The sequence below is a fragment of the Sphaerodactylus townsendi genome, linkage group LG03, assembly GCF_021028975.2.
Source record: "Sphaerodactylus townsendi isolate TG3544 linkage group LG03, MPM_Stown_v2.3, whole genome shotgun sequence".
Lineage (NCBI taxonomy): Eukaryota > Metazoa > Chordata > Lepidosauria > Squamata > Sphaerodactylidae > Sphaerodactylus > Sphaerodactylus townsendi.
This window is the reverse complement of record NC_059427.1, coordinates 72,097,855-72,121,509: the sequence shown is the minus strand read 5'-3', so window position 1 is coordinate 72,121,509 and position 23,655 is coordinate 72,097,855. Positions and strand designations below refer to the sequence as shown.

Below are 23,655 nucleotides of genomic sequence, written 5' to 3'. Positions count from 1 at the left end.
CTTTGTACTCTTCATTCAACCAATCGCTTGCCGAGAATCATCCTTCTGCCCTCCCCCTCTAATTGTGTTACTAGCCTCTTAGGAACCCGCCCTTCCTGCCTGCCGGAGGGAGATTTAAACTGTGGGAAGCTTCTACAGCCGTCTTGGTTATTTTTACATAAACTTACCAATTGAGAATAAAATGCAAGGCGGATGGGTTCCTTTGACTAACAGGTTGTGCAGGACTAATCTTGAGTTGTGCAGGGAGGCTGGAGTGTTAGATGGTCTTGTGGTCTGGAAAATAGTCGCAAGTGGTTTCCTTCTTTCTAAAATCACCGGGACAACAGTAAAGAAATAAAGTGGCACGGGTTAAGTGAAAGTTTCCTTCGTTTACTACACTTTTGTAACGAGTATTCTTTGGCTTGGGAAATTGGATCACTTAAAGGTTTAATGCTTGCGCTGTAGATACTATATTATCGTGCTTGAGTGCTTTTTCTCTCCAGGGGTTTAAAGCTTGTATGTTTCTTCAGTTTGTATTCTAGATGTAAACCCCATTTTTCTTTGTTTGGAAATATGTTTCAGGAATGAACTTACAGGCTTTTACTAGTTCTTCATTGTTACTGAATGGAATAAAAATGAATAAGGAGTAATAGCTGGAAACTGTTATTAATTGATTTTCATACTAGGGGTCTTATGAGAGCTGTTTCTTACCTGATGGAAGTCACTTAGGTGGTGGGTCAACCTACTATATGGGGAAAATCCAAACTCTGTTCCTTTAGACAGCTGGTAACAGTTTAAGGCAGGGGTCCCCAAACTTTTTAAACAGGGGGCCAGTTCACTGTCCCTCAGACTGTTGGAGGGCCGGACTAAAAAAAACTATGAACAAATTCCTATGCACAAATTATTGTAAAATGTTTGATTTCAACTTTCAGCCTTTCTGTCATGGTCTATTTTTAGAACAGTGACCAAAGTATGTCAAGTACAAGGTGGGCTCCAAATATTGTTGGGGAGGCTGTGGAATACCTTCCCCCGTAAACAAAAAAAAACAGAACTTTCCCAATGAAGCATTCCATCTAACCCAGGATCAGGTATCTTCCTGGGTTCTTTCCTCCCTAGCAGCCAGCGTTGTGCTGATTCACCAATACCTGGCTGATGCCAATGAGAGTGAGGCTGGAACAGAAAGCCTGAGAGCAACAGAAGGCAAGGAGTAGCTGTGAGAGGGAAGGGCTGGAGACGGCGTTAAGCCACATGAAAGGTTTCCAACTCTGGGTCAGAAAATTCATGGAGATTTGGGGGTGCCATCATGTAACTGCAATCAACAGCCGTTGGGGCCGGTTCCTCCTCTCCCTCAAGCCCCCATTGCACATGAATGGAGCCATCGCCACCATGCCTGGCGGGCCGGATAAATGCCTTCAGGGGGCCACATTTGGCCCCCGGGCCGTAGTTTGGGGACCCCTGGTTTAAGGTGTCTGTAACATGGTGATTTTTCTTGTAACTTTCCCTCAGTTCTCTGCTTTACGGCTCTTTGGGTTCCAGCTATGGAGGACTTGCTGCTGGGACATCACCCAAAACAGATGGGTAGGTAAAACAAGTTAAGATGAAATCAGGAAGATGAATGTGGGGAGGAGGGGGTACTAAAAATGGTGAAAACCCTTCCTCTATGTGTTGACAAAACCTGCCACCTGGCTTAGATACCAGAGTTGCCAACTGAAGATTTGGGGAGCAGTTCCTGGGAAGGGATGTCAATGGGAATTTAATTTCTTAAGAGGCCATCCTTCAAGGCTTTTAAAGCCTCTGCTCCCTAATATGAGAATAAATCATGTCCTGGAATGTGTTATACCATGAGAAGTCTAAGGAATTTAATAAAGAATGATAGTGAGTGTGCCTTAAATCACTGAAAAATGATTCCTGTCTTTCCCAACTCTTTGTTTTTCATGATTTTGGATTACCCGAATGCAGTTTTTTATAGATCCCACCCCCCTGTATCATTGTGCCTCCAATGTATAAGGGAGCAACCTAGTAAGAAATCCACCTTATACATGGAGAACAGGTTTGGAGAATATGTTGGGAGCAACTTTTACCTCCTTTGGAAATTGCTGCCACTAAGAACATAACGCAAAAGAAACCATGGAAGCACTTCATTATTTATTGTCCTCTGCAAAAGTGAAGGGTTTCTAATGGCAGAGGCTGCAATCAGATGGGGGAAATGCTTGTCCATATATTGAGAGGTAAATTTTCTCTAAGGAGAAAAAGTGAAGTATAAGCACATGCTTGTAGTAATGTAGTAATTCCATAAAAATCCTATCCTCTGTAATTATCTTGCATAGTTTTCGAGTATATTTAAAGGCAGCAGTTCAATGTGTTTCAGTTGGCATAAAATTAAATTTGATCTCAGTGCTGTATGAGGCATCTTCATGGTGTGTTAAATGCCTCTGTTTTGACCTTGAACTGGATCTTCAATTGCCTTGCTGCTGAGTTCCAACTGTTAGTCTCCTAGAGAAAAACCAATGGACATCTGTTTTAGCAGTTTGTGTTCTGTGGCCTTGTCCATAGCTCTGGATTGCAAAAAAACAAAACAAAAGTTATGCTTTACTTTATTTCAGAATTACAATATATTAGAATGTACAGATCAGAAAAGTAGCAGCTGTGCTACGATAAGCATTATATGATCCTTTTACAAATGTCAGATGGGTTTGCATGTTCAGTATTCAAAACCACATTTTCTTGTGAATAGGACATCATCATCCCAGACCTTATATCTTGAAAAGCAGATGGTCAGTGTGGGTGTAGGTACAAGGCCATATAGGCCAAGAAAATCATGCCCAGGATTCAGGTGAGTTTTCTTGGGGCAGCAGCTCTAGTTGGTCAGATGCTTGCCTTTTTGCTGTCTTCAGCATTCTCTTGTCTGTCCTCTGCAGAGCTGATGAGGAGACTGATGAGGCTGTCTTGCTAAGGAGGCAGAAGCAGATAGATTATGGCAAAAACACCACTGGCTACCAACACTTTGTCCAGCAGGTTCCTAAGTAAGTGATACCTGCTTCTTGCCTCATAGATTATTATCTAGAGACTGGCTCTTCACCTAGAAGTCATCCAACCTGTGCTGATTAGACACTTTTGTAATTGTACCCCATGATTTTGGATATCTCACATGTTTATTTTATCTTATCCTGGTGAGCAGTGGTGGGATTCAGCAGGTTCGCACCACTTCGGCAGAACCAGTTGTTAAAATGGTGCCTTGTAAACAATCAGTTGTTAAATTATTTGAATCCCACCACTGCTGGTGAGCCACTAGGGGAATGTCTACTTGCATTGCTGTTTTCGAAAATCTTACTACTGCTTGAAGGTAGCCTGAGTAGCAGAACCTGATACATTTTTGTGCTTCATTTCAGAGCTTCTCGGCAGTCAGGTATTCACCCACGTACTCCAAATAAGCATAAGAAGTTCAGTCGTCGTTCCTGGGACATGCAGATTAAGCTATGGCGACGGGCACTGCATGCCTGGGACCCACCTGGACTGAATACAGAACCTGAGAGGGAAGTGTTTATCAGTTTTTCTTGGTTTCATCTGACCAATTTGAAGGGCTAGAGTAGAAAGAGAGGGTAGGGGCACAACTGTGGGACATGTATCGTCAGTCTATAGTTCTCCCCAAACATTCTGCCTTGGTGAATGAAACCTCTTGTTGAAAGATGCACTTTTAATCTGGGCTCTATATTTGGAAGTACCTTATTGTGCAACATCCATTGCCAGTATCTTGGTGATCCATTTATGAAGCAATCATGACACATGGTTTGGGGATAACTGACCTAGTCTAAATATGCTTTTTCCCTATTACTCCTTATCATGGAGACCCAGTTAATTGTCAACAGAGCTGTCTCTGTTCAATGAGAAACAGTTCCTTTGCCCATCAGAGCTTGGTAATATTTTGTAATCAGTGACATGGGAATAGTGAAATTTGGTATAGTTATCTTGTAGGTGGAAAGGAAATGGAGATGCAGGTATGCAGGAAAGTATAAATAATTTTCGGCTGTTTTGAACTGAAGCTAAATGGCTCCCGAATGAATCTTCCAGAAACTGAAAGATTTGAGCTTGTTTATTATCATGGTAAAAACTTTACCCCTCATTGTGTATTTCTTGGTTTCCTGCTTGGATATAAAACTATTTGATACTATCTGCTTCCCTATCCAATTTGAATCAAAGTGTTCTTGGTTTGCAAAGGCAGGAGCTGATGACCGGGAAGAGTCCTCTGCTTATCTTCTCAAATGACTCCTTTGGTACCCAAGAGATGCTAGAAAATCCATGTGAAGAAATCTTAGGCAAACAGGTATTTAACTCTGTTTGGGTAACATAAGCAATGGCTAGCAGTGGGCATGCACATTCGAGTAAGTTGAATTCAAATTGTCTTTAACATCTCTTCTGACTTTGGAATAGTTCAGATGACTAGAAGATTTTAGTTTAAAAATTATATATATATATATTGGGGGTTAAGTCAAACTTTGGGAGTTCTAGACTCGAAGACCAGAGATCCCATTGAAATTTATATTATGAAGGAATTGAAAGAACAGCAACTCCTTTGATGTCAGTTACTAGGACAAATAACTTAAGAATTTCATTCATATTGTATTTTTTTAGGTTGCCAGATCATCAGCTTCTGGTTACTTTATTCCATGGCTATGTGAGAATGATCACTCTTATGTGGCGAACTTTGCTGAAGACACAGAAGACTATCCACTCTTCCCCGAATATGGCTGTGATGTCTTGAGAATGTGGAGGAGCTTGACACCCTTGAGAAGGCACTGTTTACATGAGGGAAAGACCTGAATCAAGCATAAGCCTTTTATGTCTGTGCCCCACTTATGTCTCTGTCTGACATCCTTAAGACTGTTGCGAGATCTAGCCTATCTGTACAAGCTGTCTTGGTACTCAGTGTCTCTTTGCCAGTCTTCGTATACATGGAGTCACTACCTGGTTAGCCATCTAATTGGCTTTTGTTGGTCACATTTCTATTCTAGGGGGTATGGGTTTGGGTCGATGGGCAGTGGTATTACAGAATGTAAATAGTTCTTGCAGACTCTTGCATTGTTAAAGTGTGTGATTTGAGCAATAAACGATAAACAGTGTGCCTGAACTACTTTGGGAAAGAAGAGTATCTCTGCTTGTCATATTGGCCCCACTAAAAGCAGCTGATAAAAAAAGCATTATATTTGGCTTTTGATTGCTTGGGCAGGCAATGGCCATGTTAACATTCAGACATGGATGTAAGCTTGATGGTATGAAGTGAAGGGGGTGTGCAGTGGTAAGAAGCAAAGCTTATATCTGTCAAAGCTTATGTCAAATACAGAATAAATACAAATAAAATTGAAGCTGTGGTGAGTAGCCAAGAATTGTGATTAAGCATGAAGCATCTAATAAGTAAGGCCTCAAGGCTATACTTGGGCTTTCCTAACTAGCCTTTCTTACAGTGTATTCCACTCTGTATACTTGTGATTTCAAGTGAATCCTTGGCTAGCTGGAGAAACAAAGATCAATATGTTTAGTTGCTTTCCTTCAGTTACACTGCATGGAGCTTTAGCATACCTTTGCCACTAGTTGCTCATTCTTGTCCCATATGGTTACCCACTTTGTTTTGTGCAAAAAGCCCATCTGAGCCTCAAAGTGAGGCTCATTGATTGTTTAAGTTTTCCTTCAGATGTCTGAAAGCTACTTAATAAAGAGGGGCACTAGAAAATCTAGTAACACATTAATGTAAATATATTGTTCCATTGTATATGGCTGGGCCTTGTTCCTGAAAGTGTAGGTTGTGACCGCATCTGGCTTACATTAAGTACTCCGCAGAGTTAAAAATGCTTCCTGGCCGCGAAATGAAAGGGGTGGGGGTGAAGGGGTGAGGGGAAACACACACACAAATACCGTTCCCTAAGAGACCCACGTCGAACTACATCTCCCGTCATGCTTTTCTACGTGGTATGGGCCATGGAAGGGGAGAAAAATAGTGTAGTGGTGGGGCAATATCCAAAATCGTGAGAAGATCAGACCCTATGGTGTTGCAAGGCGAATGGCTGGGTGGGGTGGGTCAGTAGATGCCTACCTCCCTTTATCGAGCAGGCTCGTAGGTCATTTTTGCACGATCTGATCCCCCCCTTTTTTGTGTGGGTGGTTTGGGCTCAGCGGATCGGTCCACTCTCTACCGAAGGCGGGGAGCGGAGGCTCCTGCGGGGGGTGGTGGGGCTGGTGCCCGGGCCGCCGGGGTGGAGGAGGACAGTGGTGGGTGGTGGGGCTGGTGCTCTGGAATCTCCCCCTCGGCGGATGGTCGGTCCCGGGGGTGTTCAGCAGTGAGGGAGGGGGGGGGGCAGGTTGCAAGACCGTTCGGGGCGCACAACTGCTGGAGCCGCCGCCACGACCTACTGGCGCGGTGGGTACCGGAAAAGGGGGTATGCGGTGGAGGGGGCTGTGCAGCTGGGTGTATGCGGGTGTGTAATGCAATATTTCGGGGGGTGTAATAGGGATTTCGGTGGTGCCAGTTGAGGTGGCATTCTGGCATCTTCGGGGGGGGGGGGGCTGTCTTTGTGATTTGTCTTTCCTAAGGTAGCCCATGTAAGGTGGAGGGAATGATAACGCTGAAGCTGTTTTGTTTATGGGGGTTTGGATTTACTGGGTCGATGGGAGTAATGTTGGCGTTTGCAGACAGCATGTCGGTTTCGGTGGTGCGCTCTTGTGTGCGAATGTCTCTGTGTGAGAATTGGGGTGGAATGGAGGGCCTTCATGGGGAAGTGGGGAAGTGGCTCCCTCGGTGGAGGATGGGATGGCTATGCTTTGTTAAGTATTGCGTCCCCTGTGGATGCATTCCTAAAACTAGGTTGTGGAGACCCATTCTTAAAACGCAGTTTAATCTCCCTGCATGGGAAAATCATGTCATGGAGGCTTGCGCTGTGTGTCTGGGCAGAGCGGCTGGAGGTTTCCTAGTTGCTTCAAGCCTGCCTGTATTTTTGTGTTTGGTAAATGGGTAACTTGAGGTGAAAGAACTGAGTATTTGTGACATGCTGTGGGTTTGGAGAGGAAGATTGCCTTTTGGAATAATCCGAATTTCTTTTAAAAGGTATCTGGTCAAGGCGTTTGATTTAGCTGGGCTTTCTAAAGGCATGTGGCCTGAAGTAGTTAAAGAAAGTAGGAGTGGAACAAGATGCAAAGTACTGTAACCAGTTGCCTAAGGGCAGGAAACAAAGGGCGAGCATAATTTAGCAACATGCCTGCTAGTGGAGAATAACCACAAAATATTTAGCTTATTACATGAGGCTTGCTTGTGACTATTCCTATAGATTTCTCCCCTATCCTCAGGGTTTAGGGTGAGTTACCTTACATCTTTTATCTCATTTTATGCTCACAACAGTCCTGCCAGTTAGGGTGTAGTGAAGAGATAGTACTTATCCAAGGCCACCCAAGAAGTTTCATGGCTGAGCATGGTTTTCAATTTCAAGTCTTTTGGATCTGAGTCCAGTACTCTGTATGACATGAAAACATATTCAGGATTACCATTTTGGGGGGAAATGGGAAATTGTTGATAGTAGAAGTTATCTAGATAAGAGTGTATACAGAGTACTGAGAGAATCCAAATCTTAGGTACATAAATTAAACTGCCAATGAAAGAGTAAGGATTGGTCACTCATAGAAGTAGAAAAGTTATTCCTATGGGAATTAGATTTATGATTAGAATGTAGGGAAACAATTTGAGCATCCTTGTGCATATCCTTGTGAAGTAGTTTTTGTAAACAAGGATGATTTATTACATATACCATCAATGTTCATAGTTTATAGAATTTAAAAAAAAAACAGTCCCGGTCCCTAAGGAGCTTACAATCTATAACAGACAATAGAGAGAGGGATACAGAGGTAGTCAAGAATGAATGTGAGCAAACATATTTAAGCTTGTTAAATGACTCTCAAATGGCATTTCTCTTTTGTACAACATTGCTGAATCTGGAATTTTTGTCATTGAAATATTCCAATATTTTTTTCATTAAACTGGTAATACTAATAAAGCCATGGGTTGCCAAGCTCTTTCCCCCATTGTGGTAAATCACCAGTGCCTTTCATCTCAAATAAATGCCACTTGGTTCATTGTGAACTCACTCCTTTTCTCTTCCCCCCCCCTCCCCCAGCCCACCTTGTTTTACTCATTTTCTCAGGCCTTGCTTGATTGTAGTCTTTCCCCTGTAGTCTTAGGACAAGTTCTCTAGTTACTTTTTGTGAATACAAAAGTCAATGCTGAATGTATATTTATGTAGAAAAATAATAGTTTGCCCAAATTTGCTAACAGACTTTTGAATTTCAGAAAATGGATTACACTAGTGAAAGGAGGTATTTATAAGACTCTTAATAAATGTTAGGCGTTTAGAATTGGGAAGGATTTCTCAAATTGCAAACTTAGTAATCAGGATCTGACTCTAGATTTAAACATTCTTGAGTTCAAAACAGTTTTTTTAGCCAGACTTTCTGGGTAGTCTTGAATAAGTCCATATTTCTTTGACTAAATTGTATATTTGCAAAATGGAAATCATAGTTAGTTAAAGATTTCCTCTGGAGATAACATTAATTAATAATTGCAATATCAGATGAATTAATTGCTAAATTAATTACTAAATAAAAATTATTCTTATTAATCTGTCTTCCCTAGGTTAAGAATCAGTTTTGTTAGCAGGGTGCCTTCATTTTGTCTGTCTGTTTGCATTTCTGTCTCTAGTGAAGCTTTTGACTAAGAAAAACACACCTTGATACGTTTGTTCTTACTTTGGAAAAGAAGTTAGGAGGTATTCTAACTTGTACAAGAATGAGATGTCAATAAAAAGGGCAAATTAACAATTTATGAGAAGATGCCTTGGAATCTCAGACCTTTGAAGTAGAATTTTATGAGTAATAAAGATCTAGAATGTTTGCTGTTGAAGTTGTAGATAATCTGATGCTGAGATTTTGTGCAGATCAAGAGAAGTGAAACCAGGAATAATCAAATTATCAAACAAATAATCATAGTCAGTATTTCCTCTGAAGTACTGAATGTTGACTAGCTGGAAGTTGGAGATAATTGGCCATGATTCTGATTCAGACCTAGTCACAATATTTTATACATTCTTATCTGGGGACGTTGTATCTTTAATTAAAGGGCCAGACTTCAGTATATTTGTGGAGTGTTTGAACAGAAAGGACCATTCCAGTTGGTCCTTAACAGACTACGGAAAAACAGTATTAAATAATTCTGTAGTACTGAAGTGCTTTTGATGTGAATGGACCATAGCTGAAAAAGCATCTGAGTGGGCACAGTTCAGATTGTAAGACAAGTGGGCTGTCTTTAGAATGTAATGAAAGAAGCAAAGGGATCAGAATGCTATGAAAGTTCAGAGGCTGAAGAGTTCTTTGTTTAACATGGAACTCAAATGCTGATACTTCCCCCCTTGGTGCTCCTACTTTCTCCCTCTTCTCATTGTGCCTGTGAAGAAGCTTTTGCTAGGCTCATTCCGCACATGCAGAATAATGCACTTTCAGACTGCTTTCAGTGCTCTTTGAAGCTGTGCGAAATGGCAAAATCCACTTGCAAACAGTTGTGAAAGTGGTTTGAAAACGCATTATTTTGCACGTGCAGTAGAACTGTCCCCATGGTTCTATCTGTGCCCCCTTGGGTATTAGGGGGAAAGAGATACTGGTCCCTATTAAGGAATAAATAGTACAGGTGGGAATGTTGTCCTGCTTCTTGGGCCTGAGCCCTCAGAAAGCAGTCATAGGATTGGGAGTTCAAGGGGCTTCTGAAATGAAATAGGCACGCAACATGTGGAAAGGGAGAATTGATTAACCAGTGTGATGGATAGAGTGTTGAACTTGGATTCAGGACTCCACACACTTGCAAAGCTCACTGGATGACACTGGGCCAGTTGTAATTTCTCTGCATAGCCTACTTCTCTGGACAGTTAGGGTAATATAATGGTGTGGAGATAGGGAAAGAGTATACTGCTTAGATTTCTTAACAGTAAGGCCTCTGGAGATGAGTAGGAACATCTGTGAACTTGTACAAGGAGATCTGAATTGTCCAGTTATGAAGGAAATAATCAAATGCTGAGCCTCATGTATACTTACAGCCCAATCCAGAGACTGTGGTGGCTGGGGATGGGTCCACCGCCACATTGCCTCCAAAGGGTTTTTGGGTAGCATGTGGAGGCTGCAAAACAGAAAAAAAACCCAGCTACCTGGAAAACCTTCTATAGGGCTGAATTGCGTTAGTCTGAGGCCCTGGTCATAGTGTTCCTGGTTTGAAAGCCCAGGAGGAAGCCGAATATAGGTGGTTGCACCCCTGGGAATGTGCCCCCCCCCCATACCAGCGTCCACTCAGACCCCAGTGAAACTCTGAAGTGGCACCCACTTCTGGGTTTTGCTGCAGCAGAATAGTGGAGATCCTGAATGGTTCTGTTGTTGTTCTCTCTGCAGGCGGGGGTGACCGTAATATCAGCAGAGGGGGCAAATGAACTGGGTGCCCTTAAATGACAGGATATGGGGCAAATGACCTGCACCAGCTGAATTGGCCCATTTCCCCCACCCTTCCCCTGTAGGACTGGGCTGTTAATGCTATTTAATTTTGCTCTTTCATCATTGCCCAGGGAATTTTAATTAGGAGGACAAAATAAGCTTGGTTGGTTTCTCAGATATTTCTTATTGCATAAGAAAGCTAGCACTGTATATTTCTGTTTTTGAACATCAGCTCTAGAGAGATGTAGCTTGCAGGAAATGTAGTATGCCACATATTAAATGCCTGTGTGTTGCAGGGTTCCTGAGGATGTCATGGAACATGGCTCACGTATGATGAAGACAACAGCTTAGTAGGTGTAGCAGCTGATGAGAATGATGATGCTTGAACACGGCTGGACTTGCTGAGGGAGGCAGAAGGGTGGCAGGAGACAGAAGCTGGAGTGACTCACAAGGGGTTCTGTGCCAGGCCTCCATGATAAACCATGATCACCCTGATTACTGAACAGCTACAGAAACAGAGCCTGGAGGAATTGAAATGCACATCCTTCAGCATCAGCCTGGTAAGACCGCCCTGCCCTGCGCTTGAAAGTTAGGGTAGTTTTAGAAGTACCTTCATATTTCTCTTCAACTGTAAATCTCTTTGGTTGATGGACTTCTGGCACTGTGTTGTAAGCTGCTCTTATCTTAGGTCAGGATTCAGCAAACCATGAACTAAATTTTAGAACAGTTCTTTCCTGAGAGAAGTATCTGCCCATATGTGCCAGTGCTGCATGGCAAACTTCTACTTGAAATTGAGGAGAGGTTCAAAAGCAGCTTATGGAATGATGAATCTGTTGTTGAAAGAACTTAAGACAGACAAACTCTAGACAAGTGCAAGTTCCCATCTTACTATATATCAGTCTGTGCCCTGGAAAACTAGCCCTGCAGAAGATGTCTATGTATTTTCTGTAACAATTATGGGCAATCTATTTGATAGCACTCACGATAAATAACTCTTTTTCTATTATCCATCTCCCTTTCCTCTGCTTTCCTGTGACCAGAACAGATTTAGAATTTGAAATAAATCATCACAGTAAAGGATGCATGTATGCCTGTACATTCAAGCCATGAGAGCCAGACTACCTGCACTGCTCAGCAATTCCCTGCAATGACACTTTTTTTCCCTCAGGGAAGGAATTATATAGACCGTTAGTCGCTTTGGATTAGGAAAAGCAGCTACCTTTTAGAGTTAGAAACTACAGGAGGTGTAAATGGGCATTTTCTCCCCTTTTATTTACTCCATTACAATGGATGCTTATCAAGCAACTGATTTTTGACCAGGGCTAGTGCCATAGTAGTGACAAGATGGGAATAGATTGCCTTTTTAAATCAACAGTAATCATCTGGAGCCTGCCTAAGATTGGAGACATATCACATAATTTATGGAATGTTTCACAATGTGGTGATGAAGGTAAATGGGTAGAAGATTAGTTGGTTAGTAGCCACCATAGGCTAAAGTTCAGCATCTGTATTTAGACATGCTTTAGTATGTCTGCTGGCAGGGTTCTTAGGGCATATAGGGAAAGATACTGCCATCATGTTCTGCTTCTGAACTTCCTTGTGCCATCTAGGCTGGCCACTGTCAAAAGTGAAAGTTCTGAGCCAGAGCATCGATCATTGTTTTGATCTTGGGAGGCTAAATCTTTGTCATAGTAGTAGAGGAAGCAGGTTAGAAGTTAATAAAAGAGTTGCAAGAGTCAACTGTTAATTTAAAATATGGAATAGGTATGAGTAGGGTGCTGGTAGATGGAAGTCCAGCTTCAGGTGGCAAGTGAAATTGGAATTTGACATACTTGATCGCATAAACAGACTATGATATTAGCAGGTGTTTAGCATGAGGCAGTTAGTCAATCTTATCTTGCTACTAGGAAAGCCAGATTTCATGATTGGAATAAATTAAACACATGAGAAAATGCTCCCTCCATTTACTTCATCTATGGAAATAATTTGGAGGGGGGGGGGGCTGTCTGTCTGCTGCTTTGTTCTTTTCTGCTGCTCCTGCTCCTGCTCCTCCTACCCCTGCTTCTCCCTCTTTTCTAGTGTTTTGCTATGAAACAGTGTAAGAGACCCATTTGTGTAGTCTTCATAGTGTAGCTGTGTTTTCAGCAAATGCATTGTTCGTGCTATGTCTGTCTGTCTCTTCTACCATCAAAGGAGTAATTGCTCCAGTTCTAAAAGAGGGAGAGCATTGTGTGTGCAGTCTTCATGCCAGAATTATAGAGGTTGTACACATGACCAGCTCTGACTTCTAGTGATAAAAGGTAACTGGCTTTTTAATGCTAGAAGAGTCAGAGACCCACTCAGACAACTGTTCAGTTCATTGCTGAACATAGCACTAGAGTTCTTCTCTTAACTTCTTAACCATGCACCTAACAAAGGAGCAGTTTGCATATTGGGTGCTCAGCTTTTTTCTGTGGGTGAATGTCAAATTATATGGCTAACTTGCTTAACTCGTTGCTCACCATGTTTGGGAAATGCTTTTAACAGAATTTGGAACACGTTTTATTTTTGTCACAGTATAGGGAGACAATTTTGGATCTGCAGAAAAAAAACACAAAAATCTAAAGAAGAATGGATTTGGTGCCAGAAGGAGAAATTGGAACCTTTCCTGTCTAAAGATATCTTGCTAACTGTTTCGCTAGGGAACCATATTTTGTCATGAGATTTAGAAATCAGCTTATGTAGTTTGTTTTATTGTGCTGGTCCTGAAATTGTTAGCCTGTGATGTGGACAAACAAAGTCAGGTGAAGAGCAAGCATGGTCTAATCATATACACACATGTTGACTACAGGAGTAGCATGGAAGTATGTTGTAGCATGTCTCCACATTCGGATGTGCCCCACATTAGCATTAGACTTTGTGGTTATTTCTTCTCAACAAAAGAGAGGCAGATTGCTTTTTACCATTGTGGTATGTATATTAGAGGGGTCACTTTGTTACAGACAGGGAGGATGAGGAAAGTGTGTGTATTAGAAGGGAGAATCTACACAATGCTGATAACTTTCCTTGGTGTTCAGTATATCATTCATGTTTGCACTTGCAGCAGATACAACCGCAAGGAGCAGGGACAGATTTTGATTCCCTGTCTTCCGGACCCCAGATTTTTTCCTTTAGCTGCCTTACCATCTTTCCTGTTTAAAAAAAATCTTACTCTGTAGCCTTCCATTTCTCTCGCAATTTCTATCTTGTGTGCCAGTGTTCTACCAGCCTTGTATCCTAGCTACTGATACTGAATGTAAAATGTTCCTTTTATCCTTTTTGGATATGTTCTCCTATCAAGGTCAGTGGTAATCAGTGGTAAAAAGGGACCAAAACCCTTTTAAATCTACTCCTGTAACCTAGTTAGGTTGACTAATTGGAAACCGAAGGCAGTGTGCTCCTATAACAAAATTTAATTTTAAAGGAATGAACTAGAGGACTATGAAGCATGTGCTGTCTGATTCTTTTTGGTCCAGAGTCCCTTTTGATTCTGCAGAGTTGCTGTTCCTGAAATTAGTTAGAACAGCATAGTAGCACTACAGGTGCAGCTGGGAATAGAATTCACATTCACCTTTTATACAGTGGTTTGTGTGAAAAGATGGAGCTCTACATCAGGGAACCCAGTAGTTCTTAGAGTTTAAAATGGATTCCGCCTTATGCAGTCTTAACTCCCTGCATAATCCTAAGAGACATGCTATTCTGTCAGTATTTTGAAAGCCTTTTCAATCTAGTTTCAGGCCTGGATATGGGACATGATGGTCCCCATGACAGATCATCTGTATTGGGATAAGGACAGTGGGAATGCAGTCCTATAAATCCTTCTGGATCTCTCAGCAGCTTTTAATACCATTGACCATATGGCTGGGATGCACTGTTTTGCTGTGGCTCCAGACTTACCTCAAGACTAGGTGTCAGAAGGTGAATCCTGCTTGACTCCTTAGCCTTTGGTTTATGGAGTACTGCAGGGTTGCACCTTACCTATTGTGCTCTTCATCATTTTTATGAAGCCATTGAATGAGGTTATCCAAGATTTTGGCTTGGTTGTCACAGACATGTAGCTGATGCCCATTTCTCATGCTTCCAGCTAACCCCAGGAAGGCTAAGGAAACTGGTGCCAGATTTGGGACTAATAAACTGAAGCTGAATTCCAGCAAGATGGAAGTGTTACAGGTTGAATGATAGACTGATCTAAGATTTAATGTTATCTCTTGCTATGGATAGGGCTTCGCTTCCCTTGAAGGAACTGGCCTACAGTTTGGGCTTCTGTTGGACTTGGACATGCTGGTGGATAAGCTGGTGGCCTTCATGCCCAAGAGTGCCTTTCACCAGCTTCTGCTTGTGAACCACCTGTGACCTTTCCTGTGCAGGAAAGATCTGGCCACCGTGGTTCATGCCGTGGTAACTTCTAGATTACATTACTGCAGTCACTTTGAAAAGCCTTGGGAAGTTTCAGTTAGCACAAAACGCTGTAGCCAGGATGCTAATTGGCATGGGACATATAGACTGTATTAATCCGGTCTTGGTCCTTATGCACTAGCTTAATTTTTTTTCCCCAGTCCCAGTTCAAGGTGTTGGTTTTGACCATTAAAGCTGTATATGGTTTTGGATCAACACGTTGTAAGGATCACCTGCTCCAGCATGGTGCAGTGGTTACGAGTGGTGGACTTGAATCTGGAGAACTGTGTTTGGTTCCTCACTCCTCCACATAAGGCGTGGATCCTGATCTGTTGAACAGGGTTTGTTTTCCCTTCTCCTCCATATGAAGCCCAGTGGTGGAACTACAAGGGGGAAGGGGGCGCATTGAACTGAGCGTTTGTCTGGGGAGCGTGAAAATCACACCGACCCCCTTCCACCCTGCCTCACCAGGCCTGGCCCCACCCCAGCAGCCTGGCCTGTTTTCAGCCAGCAGAAAGCTGTTTTTTGCTGGCTAGAAAAGGTAAGTGGGGGGTGGGGGCATGAGGGGGGCAGAAAACACAGAGTGCGCCCTGATGAAGGGTGATCTTGGACCAGTCACAATTCTCTCAGGGCCCTCTCAGCCCCACCTACTTTACAAACTGTTATCTGTTATGGGAGGGGAAAAAGGCAATTGTAAACCACTTTGAGACTCTTTAGAAGATAAGAAAAGTGGGGTATGAAACCAACTCTTCTTCTTCTGTATGACCTGACAGCTGTGCCCATCCACTGAGGCCTTGTTTCAGGTGCCTCCACTTTCTGAGGCTAGACAGTTGGCAATGTAGGAGAGAGCCTATATTATGGAACTCCCTTCCCAGGATATTTGTCTGTCCCCTTTTATCACTGCCTTCTGCCAGTACTTGAAGAATTGTTTTGTTTTGTTTGTCTGGCATTCCTCAAATCCCTCCTTCCTGCCTTCTGTTTTAATTCTTTGTATGTTCTATATGTGTATTTTTAGCTATGGTTCTTAATTGGCTTTATGATGTACTTTTATTATGCTGTTTTAATTATTAGCTGACTAGGTGGCCCTGATTGGGCAGAAAATAGGATATAAGTGTCACAAATAAATAAACCAAACATTGTACAATGGGGTAAAAATGGCAGGAATATTCCCTTAGTAATTCCATTTTGAGGTCCTAAGCTTTTAATTAGGTGTGTTTAAGTTATTGCCAAACAAGGAATTGGAGTTAGGGTTGAAATTTAGCTACTTTCTTAATGTAGGTGGTGAGTTTTAATAGGTATTACTGTGTTTCAAGTGCAGCTCTTTCATCTATTAAAAGAGAAGAACGGTGAAAAGGTAAATAATGACCTATGGTCCTTAGCTACCTTGGAGAGCTTCCAGTCATGAAACGGTGAAATACAATGAAAGAATATGCTTTAGTATATACATGGACTTATTCCATGTTAATCTAATTTCTTGACTTACCCTTTCAATGATGTTCTGAGGAGGAAAGCATTCATAAACTTGTCATTTTGCGTCTAGTAAAGGTACCAAGGGAAGACTTGAAGGTGTGTAGAATCCCAGTAGAGAATGGTTTGAGAATGAGGATATATGTAAATTGTTTTGAAGTCTTCTTTGGGCAGGTGTGCTAATTGAGAGGTAGGTACCAGAGAATTCAGATAGAGTAAGATATCGAAATGTTGATGAAATCCTGTAGTTGGTATCAGCGCACTGTAGGTCATATGGTGGGAATGCAGAGTTGGAGGTGCTTGTGAGATTCTGGTCGTTGCTGTGATATGGTGACTCCTTGTGTTTCCCTCCCTAGCCTTTGCCTGATCATGCTGATGTGGCAACCTGTGGCAGCCCCTTCCAGATAGCACCTGGTAAGAGCATCTGGCTGGACTTCCACCTTTCGTGCCTACATCCATTTCTTTCCTGTGTGGTTTATTTATCTTCTGATGTTCTCTATGTGCACTTTGCAGCTAGTAAAATTTGCCTGTTTTCCAAGTTTCCTTGTGGTGACTGTCTATCTTGTGATACCACTTTTACTTAAAATGAAAACTTGGTCCAAATGTAGTGTCAATGTTGGTTAGTTTTTAAAAACAAACATTTGCTAGTGTCAATGACAGGAAGGCTTTGCTGAATAGGGAGTGGCTGGTTGGTCTTTTTTTGTTGTAAATGTCATCTTGATTACTTTATTCTAAGTCTTTATTTTCAATCTAAAGCAGATTGCTTAATTCTAAATTCTACCTGTAAAAGAAAAAAGAAATGTTGTTTTTAGTAGTTTCTAAAGTGGTTCCTGCTAACATTGCACCTTTCTGTCTCTCATTTTATACTGACAATTATCACTGCTGCATCCAACTTGATTTTATAGTATTCACATCAAGTGTTGCCAAATTGCCAAATATGTGATTAAGTACCATTACTGGTATTCTGGTTGTATCAAGGCTGCAATATAGATGCTGCCAATATGAAGTTATTTAGTAAGTTATACTATAGTAGGAGGATTATGTTGGTGGAATACTACTGCGATTAAAAAAATCTTTGATTTGAGCACTTGAATCATGGAAACCCCGTGTGTGCATGTAAATAGAATGAATGAATTAGATAAGAGACTATATTTTTAATTTAACAATGAGTAACTGCCGGATCCAATGCAGTTGGCTTTTATAGCTGTTGGTTTAAAGAGAATGTTGCTATATAATAAATCTTAGCTATAGGTTGCGAAACCTTAACAAGTTTGTCAAGCCATCAAAATAGCTGTTAACTGGCTTTTTTGCAACTCTTAAATGAAGTTAAAAAAGCCATATTCTAACATATGCAGGAAATTCCTTCAGAGTACTCCAAATAGTGAGCCTGGAAGAAAATAGCTTCCATTTATTCACTCTAAAGTAACACTTTCATTTGCAGGCACATTTTCTTCTCTAGGTACAGTTGTCCATCAGAGAGGAAGGGGCAACCCAGAGGAGCTCTGCAGTGGCTGGGGACAGTGCAGGGGAGGCAGTGCCCTGTCACTTCCAATGGAACTCTGGGTGGCGCAGCAAGCAGCAGGGGGGAAAAACATTGCGTCTGTCCAGTAAGCTCTATTAGGAAAAGTAACCTACACCACGTGTTTCTGTGGCGTAAATTACTGGCCTGCATCAGGGGCATTCCTGGGCAGAAAGCCGGTGAAAACTGACTACTGTCAGCTCCATCCCCAGGAGCTGCCTAGCCCACCCCAGCCATGCAGACATCCTCTGTTATGTCAACACAGCTCTGGGAGTTGAAGCCTCTTTTACCCACCTTCTTGTTTGCCCTTCCTGCTAGCATAGGTGCCACTTATGCCGGTGGGATAGGCTGACGCATTGGCACGAGGCCACGTCACTCCCACAGCACATTTCAACCCATCCCCCCTCCCCCCCAGACTGGACTGGACTCTTCCAAAGTGAGTAAGTTCTGTAACTGTTCTGGTCATTTGTATTACAGCCATGTTGTACTGCAACCTGACTGTAACTCCTTTGTGCTCTGAAGGTTCAGTTTAGAATGTGCGCCACTTAATGGCTTGTATGCGCATGTGAAAAGCATTTCTTGGTCTAAATTAAAATGAAGCCTATTATTTATTAAATTATTATTTATTAAATTTTTAACTCACCCTCCTTGGCCAAAGTTGGGCTTTAGGCAGTGCACAACATTTTAAAACAATTTACTAATACATACAGTTAATAACCTATTCATCATTAAAAACACACTAAATACACTAAACCACTAAAATCAAGATGGCAAACCAGTTAACCCATTTCAGTCCATCCAGCCCAGCTTGGTATAAATCCTCCTAACACAGTCTGAGCATGGACCAGGTAAGGAAAAGGGCAACACAGAATACCCAAGCGTTGACTTGTTATAGGGAGGTTAGCAGATGGCATCAGGACTCACAAATGGCCTCAGCCAAAGTCCTGGTGGAACATCTCTGTCTTGCAGGCCTTGTGGAACTGTTTAAGATCCACAGGGCCCTGATATCAGCTGACAGAGTTCCGCCAAGCTGGAACCAAGGCAGAAAAAGCCCTGGCTCTGGTCAAGGTCAATTGCATGACCTTGGAGTCAGGGACAATCAGAAGATTTTTATTGGAGGACTGGAGCGTTCTCTGTGTGCAATATGGGGTAATGTGGTTCTCCAAATCCAATGGTCCCAGACCGCTCAGAGCCTTAAAGGTTATGACCAAGATCTTGAACCTGATTTGGAATTCCACTGGCAACCAGTGTAGCTGCAAAGCACAGATGTTTATGCTTTCTCACTGATGTAGTGGTGAGGAGTTTGGCTACTGCATTCTGGACTAGTGCTAGTACCTGAGTCAGTCTCAAGGGCAGAGGCTTGTGCAGAGCAAGTTACAGTAGTCTAGCCTGGAGGTGACTGTTGCATGGATCATTGTGGCCAAGTTAGGGTGGGATACATAGGAGGCCAATTGCCTAACCTGTTGAAGATGGTGGTGACCTGCTCCTCCAAGGAAAGGGAAGACTCCCAAGGTTTTAGGACTCCAAGGTTTTAACAGATGCAGCTGGATATAATGCTGCATCCCCAAATCTTGGCACCTAAAAACTCTTCACTGTCTTCAATAGATTTTACCTCAACCTGCTCTTTTCTAACTATCCAGCCATGGTCTTGAGGTACTTTGTGAGAACATCTGGGGCTGGCTGACCATCCATCAGCAGAACAAACTGAGTGTCAGCAGCATGTTGATGACAACTCAGCCCAAAGCTCTGAACAAGCTGCACCGGGCTGCATGTAGATGTTAAACAACATTGGGGAAAGGATAGCCCCTTGTAGCACACCACAAACAAGTGGATGCCTCCAGATGTCTCCCCTGCCCATGTGTCACCTGCTGTCCCCGGTCTCCAGAAGCAAGGTCAACAAGGCTGTGCCCTAAATCCCAGCATCAGAGTGGTGGTGGGCCATAAGATTGTAATTGACCATGCCAAATGCTGCGGTGAGGTCTAATAACACCAGCAGCGCTGACCCACCTTGATCTAACAATATCCGGAGCATGTCTGTGATGGCAACCACCATGGTCTCTGTCCCATGACTAGGCTGGAAGCTGGACTGGAAGGGGTCCAAATAATATCAAGATGAGTGACTTGGTTTTAAATCTGATACTCATCATCCCTTTTAGAGGTATGGGTAATACTAGCGTGGCTGTATGAGGTTTTTCAACTGGCTAGCTGAGTTCAGGGATTTTTTCTTCCATATCATGCTTATCAGATTGTGTTTCTAAAGAGGATCTAAGCAAATAATCCTGTGACATTATAAAGATTCTGGCCCATGCAAGTGTGTGCCAAAATACAATTAGTAGTCTTTAAAGTACTATAGGATTCAGAGCTTCTACATTTTAATGTACCTGTTCTGTTGGAGTTCATAGAGGGTGTATGGGTGACTTCTTGTGAATCATACATGAAAAAGTAACTCAACCCTTTTTGTCTTGTCTGAAAAGCATGGTTTTTATTTCATGAGATTATTGTCCTGCTTTTTTCTCTTTTATTGTGGTATGTTTGGTCCTGGCTTTTTTATTATTCCTCTTGTTTCAGTTTTTCAGAAAATCTGATAATGTCAACTAATTTTTGTTGCATTTTGAATGAAATTTTAATTTTTTAATTTTAATTTTATTGATCTTAGAAAGCCTTGTTTAGTACCAGTCAGCCACAGTCAGCTCCTGAATTGTTTTTGTTTTTCCCCCCTCTGGATCTACTTCAGGGCTGCATGACTTCTGGCTTAATGGTTCACTCATTCGAAGATAGCGAACGCTAACTTTGGTTACTTCTGCAGTGTTGTAAAGTAATGGGCAAAGGAGTTGTGGAAGATCTGTGCAACTAAATTAAGAACATATTGTTTTTGTTTCATTAGAGGAATAGCATTGCTGAAGCACGGCTTGCTTCTTGCATTACTTTGTCCAAGAAGTATTCAAGATATTGTAGGAAAATAGCTGGAAGATCTGATGGTTATGCACATGAGAATCCACCTTAATCCTCAGTTATGCTAATCATAACAGCACTTAAAAGAAGCTGGAAGACTTAATACTTCAACTGCTCTTCTGTTTTGTTTTGATCTCTCTTAATTTGTGTTCACAGTCAGTCAGCCAACTGTTCTTATTGTTCAGTTCCTGTAATTGGGGAAATGTCGTCATCTTCTCTACCTGACATGTTGCTCCAGCCGTAACAAATAGAAAAATAAACAAAATTCCTTTGTTCCCATCAGCTGTATTTATTTCCTCTAATACACAAATACCTCCTCCTTCAGGGACATCTTATACACAGTAGGAGGGGAAAGCAGAGGCATCATAGTTAGTGTACCAAGAAGCAACTGGTAACCATGCCCTGTTTGGGTGTCTTTATGGGATATTCGTTACTTGAGAGTAAAAGTGACCAGGCCAGAACACAAGTTCTATTAAATGGGGAAATGTACTGTAAATATTGAGCCAATTCTGATCTACCAATATATAAAGGCATTTCCTGGAAGAAGTCTATTCCACCATTTGTGCGACGATACAGAAACTCGGGGGGGATTCATGTGTGTGGAAAGAATACATTTTGAAAGACAGATCAGAGAGCTGATTCCTGTCATTTTGCAATATGTAATTGTGGGTGTCTGGGATGTGTTCTGGGGTGGCAATAGGGACACTTACCTTGTCATTTTTTTGTATTTCTTGCAGAGGGAGCTTCATGGAGGGACCTGGCTCCCTGTCCAAAAATCCATCTTCAGGACAGCCCAGGCCTCTACCAACACTCCAGCTTGAGCCTTCCCTTGCCTCCCTGCAGCCCAGACAACAGTCCTCAGAGCAGCCTGATATCCCAAACACTGGCCACCAACTCATCAGTCTCAGAAAAGGCTTCTGTGCCCCCCACCAAAAGACACTGCCGTTCACTTTCAGTGCCCGAAGATCTATCACGCTGGCAGACTATCTGGAGACCCCTGGGCTCCAAAGTGTGGACACACATCAAGCGTCAGGACAACAGTGGAGGGGACACTTTGGCAATTCGACCCCAGAATCTGGCCGAAGGAGCCAACAGATCTTGTTTCAATCCTGCCCCCAGTGCCTCTCATCAGTGTGTTCAAGATGGTGCTGGTGGTGGCAGAAGTCCACCTTTTTTCAGTTTGGCCCTGTCCCGAGAATCTCCAGCAAGTGTACAGTGGGAGACTGGAGAGACTTTGCAGCCGTACCCTTTGCAACGACGTTTCTCTCTGTCACCTGTCAGATTTTTGCCGTCTCCACGAAGCTCTACCACCTCCACACCAGAGCTGCTTCGACACCAGCACATCCTCCCTCGCAGCCGTTCTCAGCCATGCGACCTGGACACCAGGAAATGTGGTCTCAAGCGGCGCCATGATGAGGAAGTGAGGTGGCATAGGCCCTCGCTTGATTTCTACAAGATGAATCAGGTAGGGAAGGAAGTAGGCAATTCATTTATTTTCAGATAAAGTTAAGTAAGGTTTTAGGCAGAAAAGAACTGGTGGATTGGATTAGTAGAGACCGACTGTGTGCTTCTGTATTTAAGCAGAGGATTGCCTGTTTAACAGATAACATGGTTCTCTTAACCACTGCTTTTTAACTACAGCCAGTAATATGTTTCTGTGAGATGATTTAAAAGCCATGCTGTGATAGCAAGAAGGAGTTGGGAGCCAGATAATGGTATTAAAATGTATGTGCAAGATAGCAGCAAAACATACTTGGTCCACATATATTTATTGGCAATTGTGATGTGTGCTGCACAAAACAGAATGTTCTGAAAGTAGTATTTTCCAGACTCAGTGTAAGGGAATCTATTCTTGCTACTGCTTTTCTTCTTTGCATTAAAAAGGCAAAGTGAAATAGCTGTAGTTTAATACCAACTGATATATACTATTAACAGTACAAAAGTGTAGCAATTTACTGTTGGTGGCACGGGACTATGGCTATCTGATATGAAAACATGGTTGAAAGCATAGATTCACATTAGTAAGGCTGTGGTGGGGAAAGTGGGAATTGGAAGTGCAGATTATGAGGCTAGAATGGCCTCATGTAGGCTTGTTAGCAGTCCCCCTTAAGTCTGTAATGGAAATAGTATTGAAAAATTAAATTCTAGCTCAGCTAACCATCTCCATAGTCCATAGTAACTTCCCAGTGGGGCTTCTGTGTGAAGCCCACAATAGTTCTTCCATCCTCAGAAGCCAGAATGAGTTTCCATAAAGAGTGGTGAACTAGCTGTGACTGTGAGATATGCAAGAAAGCATAGCAAATCATGAGTATGAAAAGCCCTTATGTAAGTAACAACAGTAAAAACAAAAACATGTGTATATAAATTTTCATTGTTCTGTTTGACAGAAACCATTTGCAGGAGCTGTCTGTCAGTTAGACAAATCTGAAGAAGGTGGCTATCCATCATGGTTCTTGGCCTGCAGCCCGCAAGCACCCTCAGCTCCATGCAGTCCTGTCAGTAATTGCATCCAGGTGCTTAGTGAAAGTGAAGAGGAGGAAGAAGCAGCAGCCGAAGCGGCAAGGAGATACAACTGGAATTTAGCCAGCGAAAGGACTCTCTTCCAACCAGACTTTAGTGATCTGGATCTAACTTTGATTGAGGAGAACTAGGGATTGGACATTCCTTTGAAAACTGACTCTGGGATCAGCAGCAGGGGGGAGGCTGCATTCCCAGCTGAGGGCAGCGGGGTGGGTGCAGAGGGAAAAGTGACAGTGGGACTGACGGGGTTTTGTCTGCTTGTTTCTTTTGTATTAAAAAAGGGAAAATCGCTACATGTGTTG

The 23,655-nt window shown here is 42.4% G+C and overlaps 2 protein-coding genes across 5 annotated transcripts; both read left to right on the top strand.

Moving 5' to 3' along the window:
- The first annotated feature begins 87 nt into the window (after window positions 1-87).
- LOC125429496 (oocyte-specific histone RNA stem-loop-binding protein 2-like) lies at window positions 88-5,104 on the top strand. Of its 2 annotated transcripts, none has more exons than XM_048490645.1 (7): window positions 88-347; window positions 1,486-1,557; window positions 2,714-2,812; window positions 2,898-3,002; window positions 3,369-3,512; window positions 4,195-4,300; window positions 4,609-5,104. In XM_048490645.1, exons 3-7 carry the CDS (start codon window positions 2,751-2,753, stop codon window positions 4,795-4,797), a joined length of 606 nt encoding a protein of 201 aa, XP_048346602.1. In that variant the 5' UTR covers window positions 88-347; window positions 1,486-1,557; window positions 2,714-2,750; the 3' UTR covers window positions 4,798-5,104. The 2 variants fall into 2 exon arrangements, with proteins under 2 accessions (XP_048346602.1, XP_048346601.1); XM_048490644.1 differs by having other exon boundaries at window positions 103-213.
- Window positions 5,105-5,950: 846 nt separating this feature from the next.
- Window positions 5,951-23,646, top strand: FAM53C (family with sequence similarity 53 member C). 3 transcript variants are annotated; one of them, XM_048490885.1, is made up of 5 exons: window positions 5,951-6,085; window positions 10,779-11,042; window positions 16,719-16,776; window positions 21,571-22,298; window positions 23,221-23,646. In XM_048490885.1, the coding sequence occupies exons 2-5, from the start codon at window positions 10,965-10,967 to the stop codon at window positions 23,482-23,484; spliced, it is 1,128 nt and encodes a 375-aa protein (XP_048346842.1). In that variant the 5' UTR covers window positions 5,951-6,085; window positions 10,779-10,964; the 3' UTR covers window positions 23,485-23,646. The 3 variants fall into 3 exon arrangements, with proteins under 3 accessions (XP_048346842.1, XP_048346841.1, XP_048346843.1); XM_048490884.1 differs by lacking the exon at window positions 5,951-6,085 and adding an exon at window positions 6,215-6,388; XM_048490886.1 differs by lacking the exons at window positions 5,951-6,085; window positions 16,719-16,776 and adding an exon at window positions 6,217-6,388.
- Window positions 23,647-23,655: the final 9 nt, after the last annotated feature.

Excerpts from the sequence above, each read along its gene's own strand:
- LOC125429496 (XM_048490644.1), top strand. The coding sequence starts at position 182 with ATGCAAGGCGGATGGGTTCCTTTGACTAACAG. Across the intron at positions 1,558-2,713 it reads ACATCACCCAAAACAGATGG|GACATCATCATCCCAGACCT; the intron begins GTAGGTAAAACA and ends TCTTGTGAATAG. Across the intron at positions 4,301-4,608 it reads AAGAAATCTTAGGCAAACAG|GTTGCCAGATCATCAGCTTC; the intron begins GTATTTAACTCT and ends GTATTTTTTTAG.
- FAM53C (XM_048490885.1), top strand. The coding sequence starts at position 10,965 with ATGATCACCCTGATTACTGAACAGCTACAGAAACAGAGCCTGGAGGAA. Across the intron at positions 11,043-16,718 it reads CATCCTTCAGCATCAGCCTG|CCTTTGCCTGATCATGCTGA; the intron begins GTAAGACCGCCC and ends TTCCCTCCCTAG. Across the intron at positions 16,777-21,570 it reads CCCCTTCCAGATAGCACCTG|AGGGAGCTTCATGGAGGGAC; the intron begins GTAAGAGCATCT and ends TATTTCTTGCAG.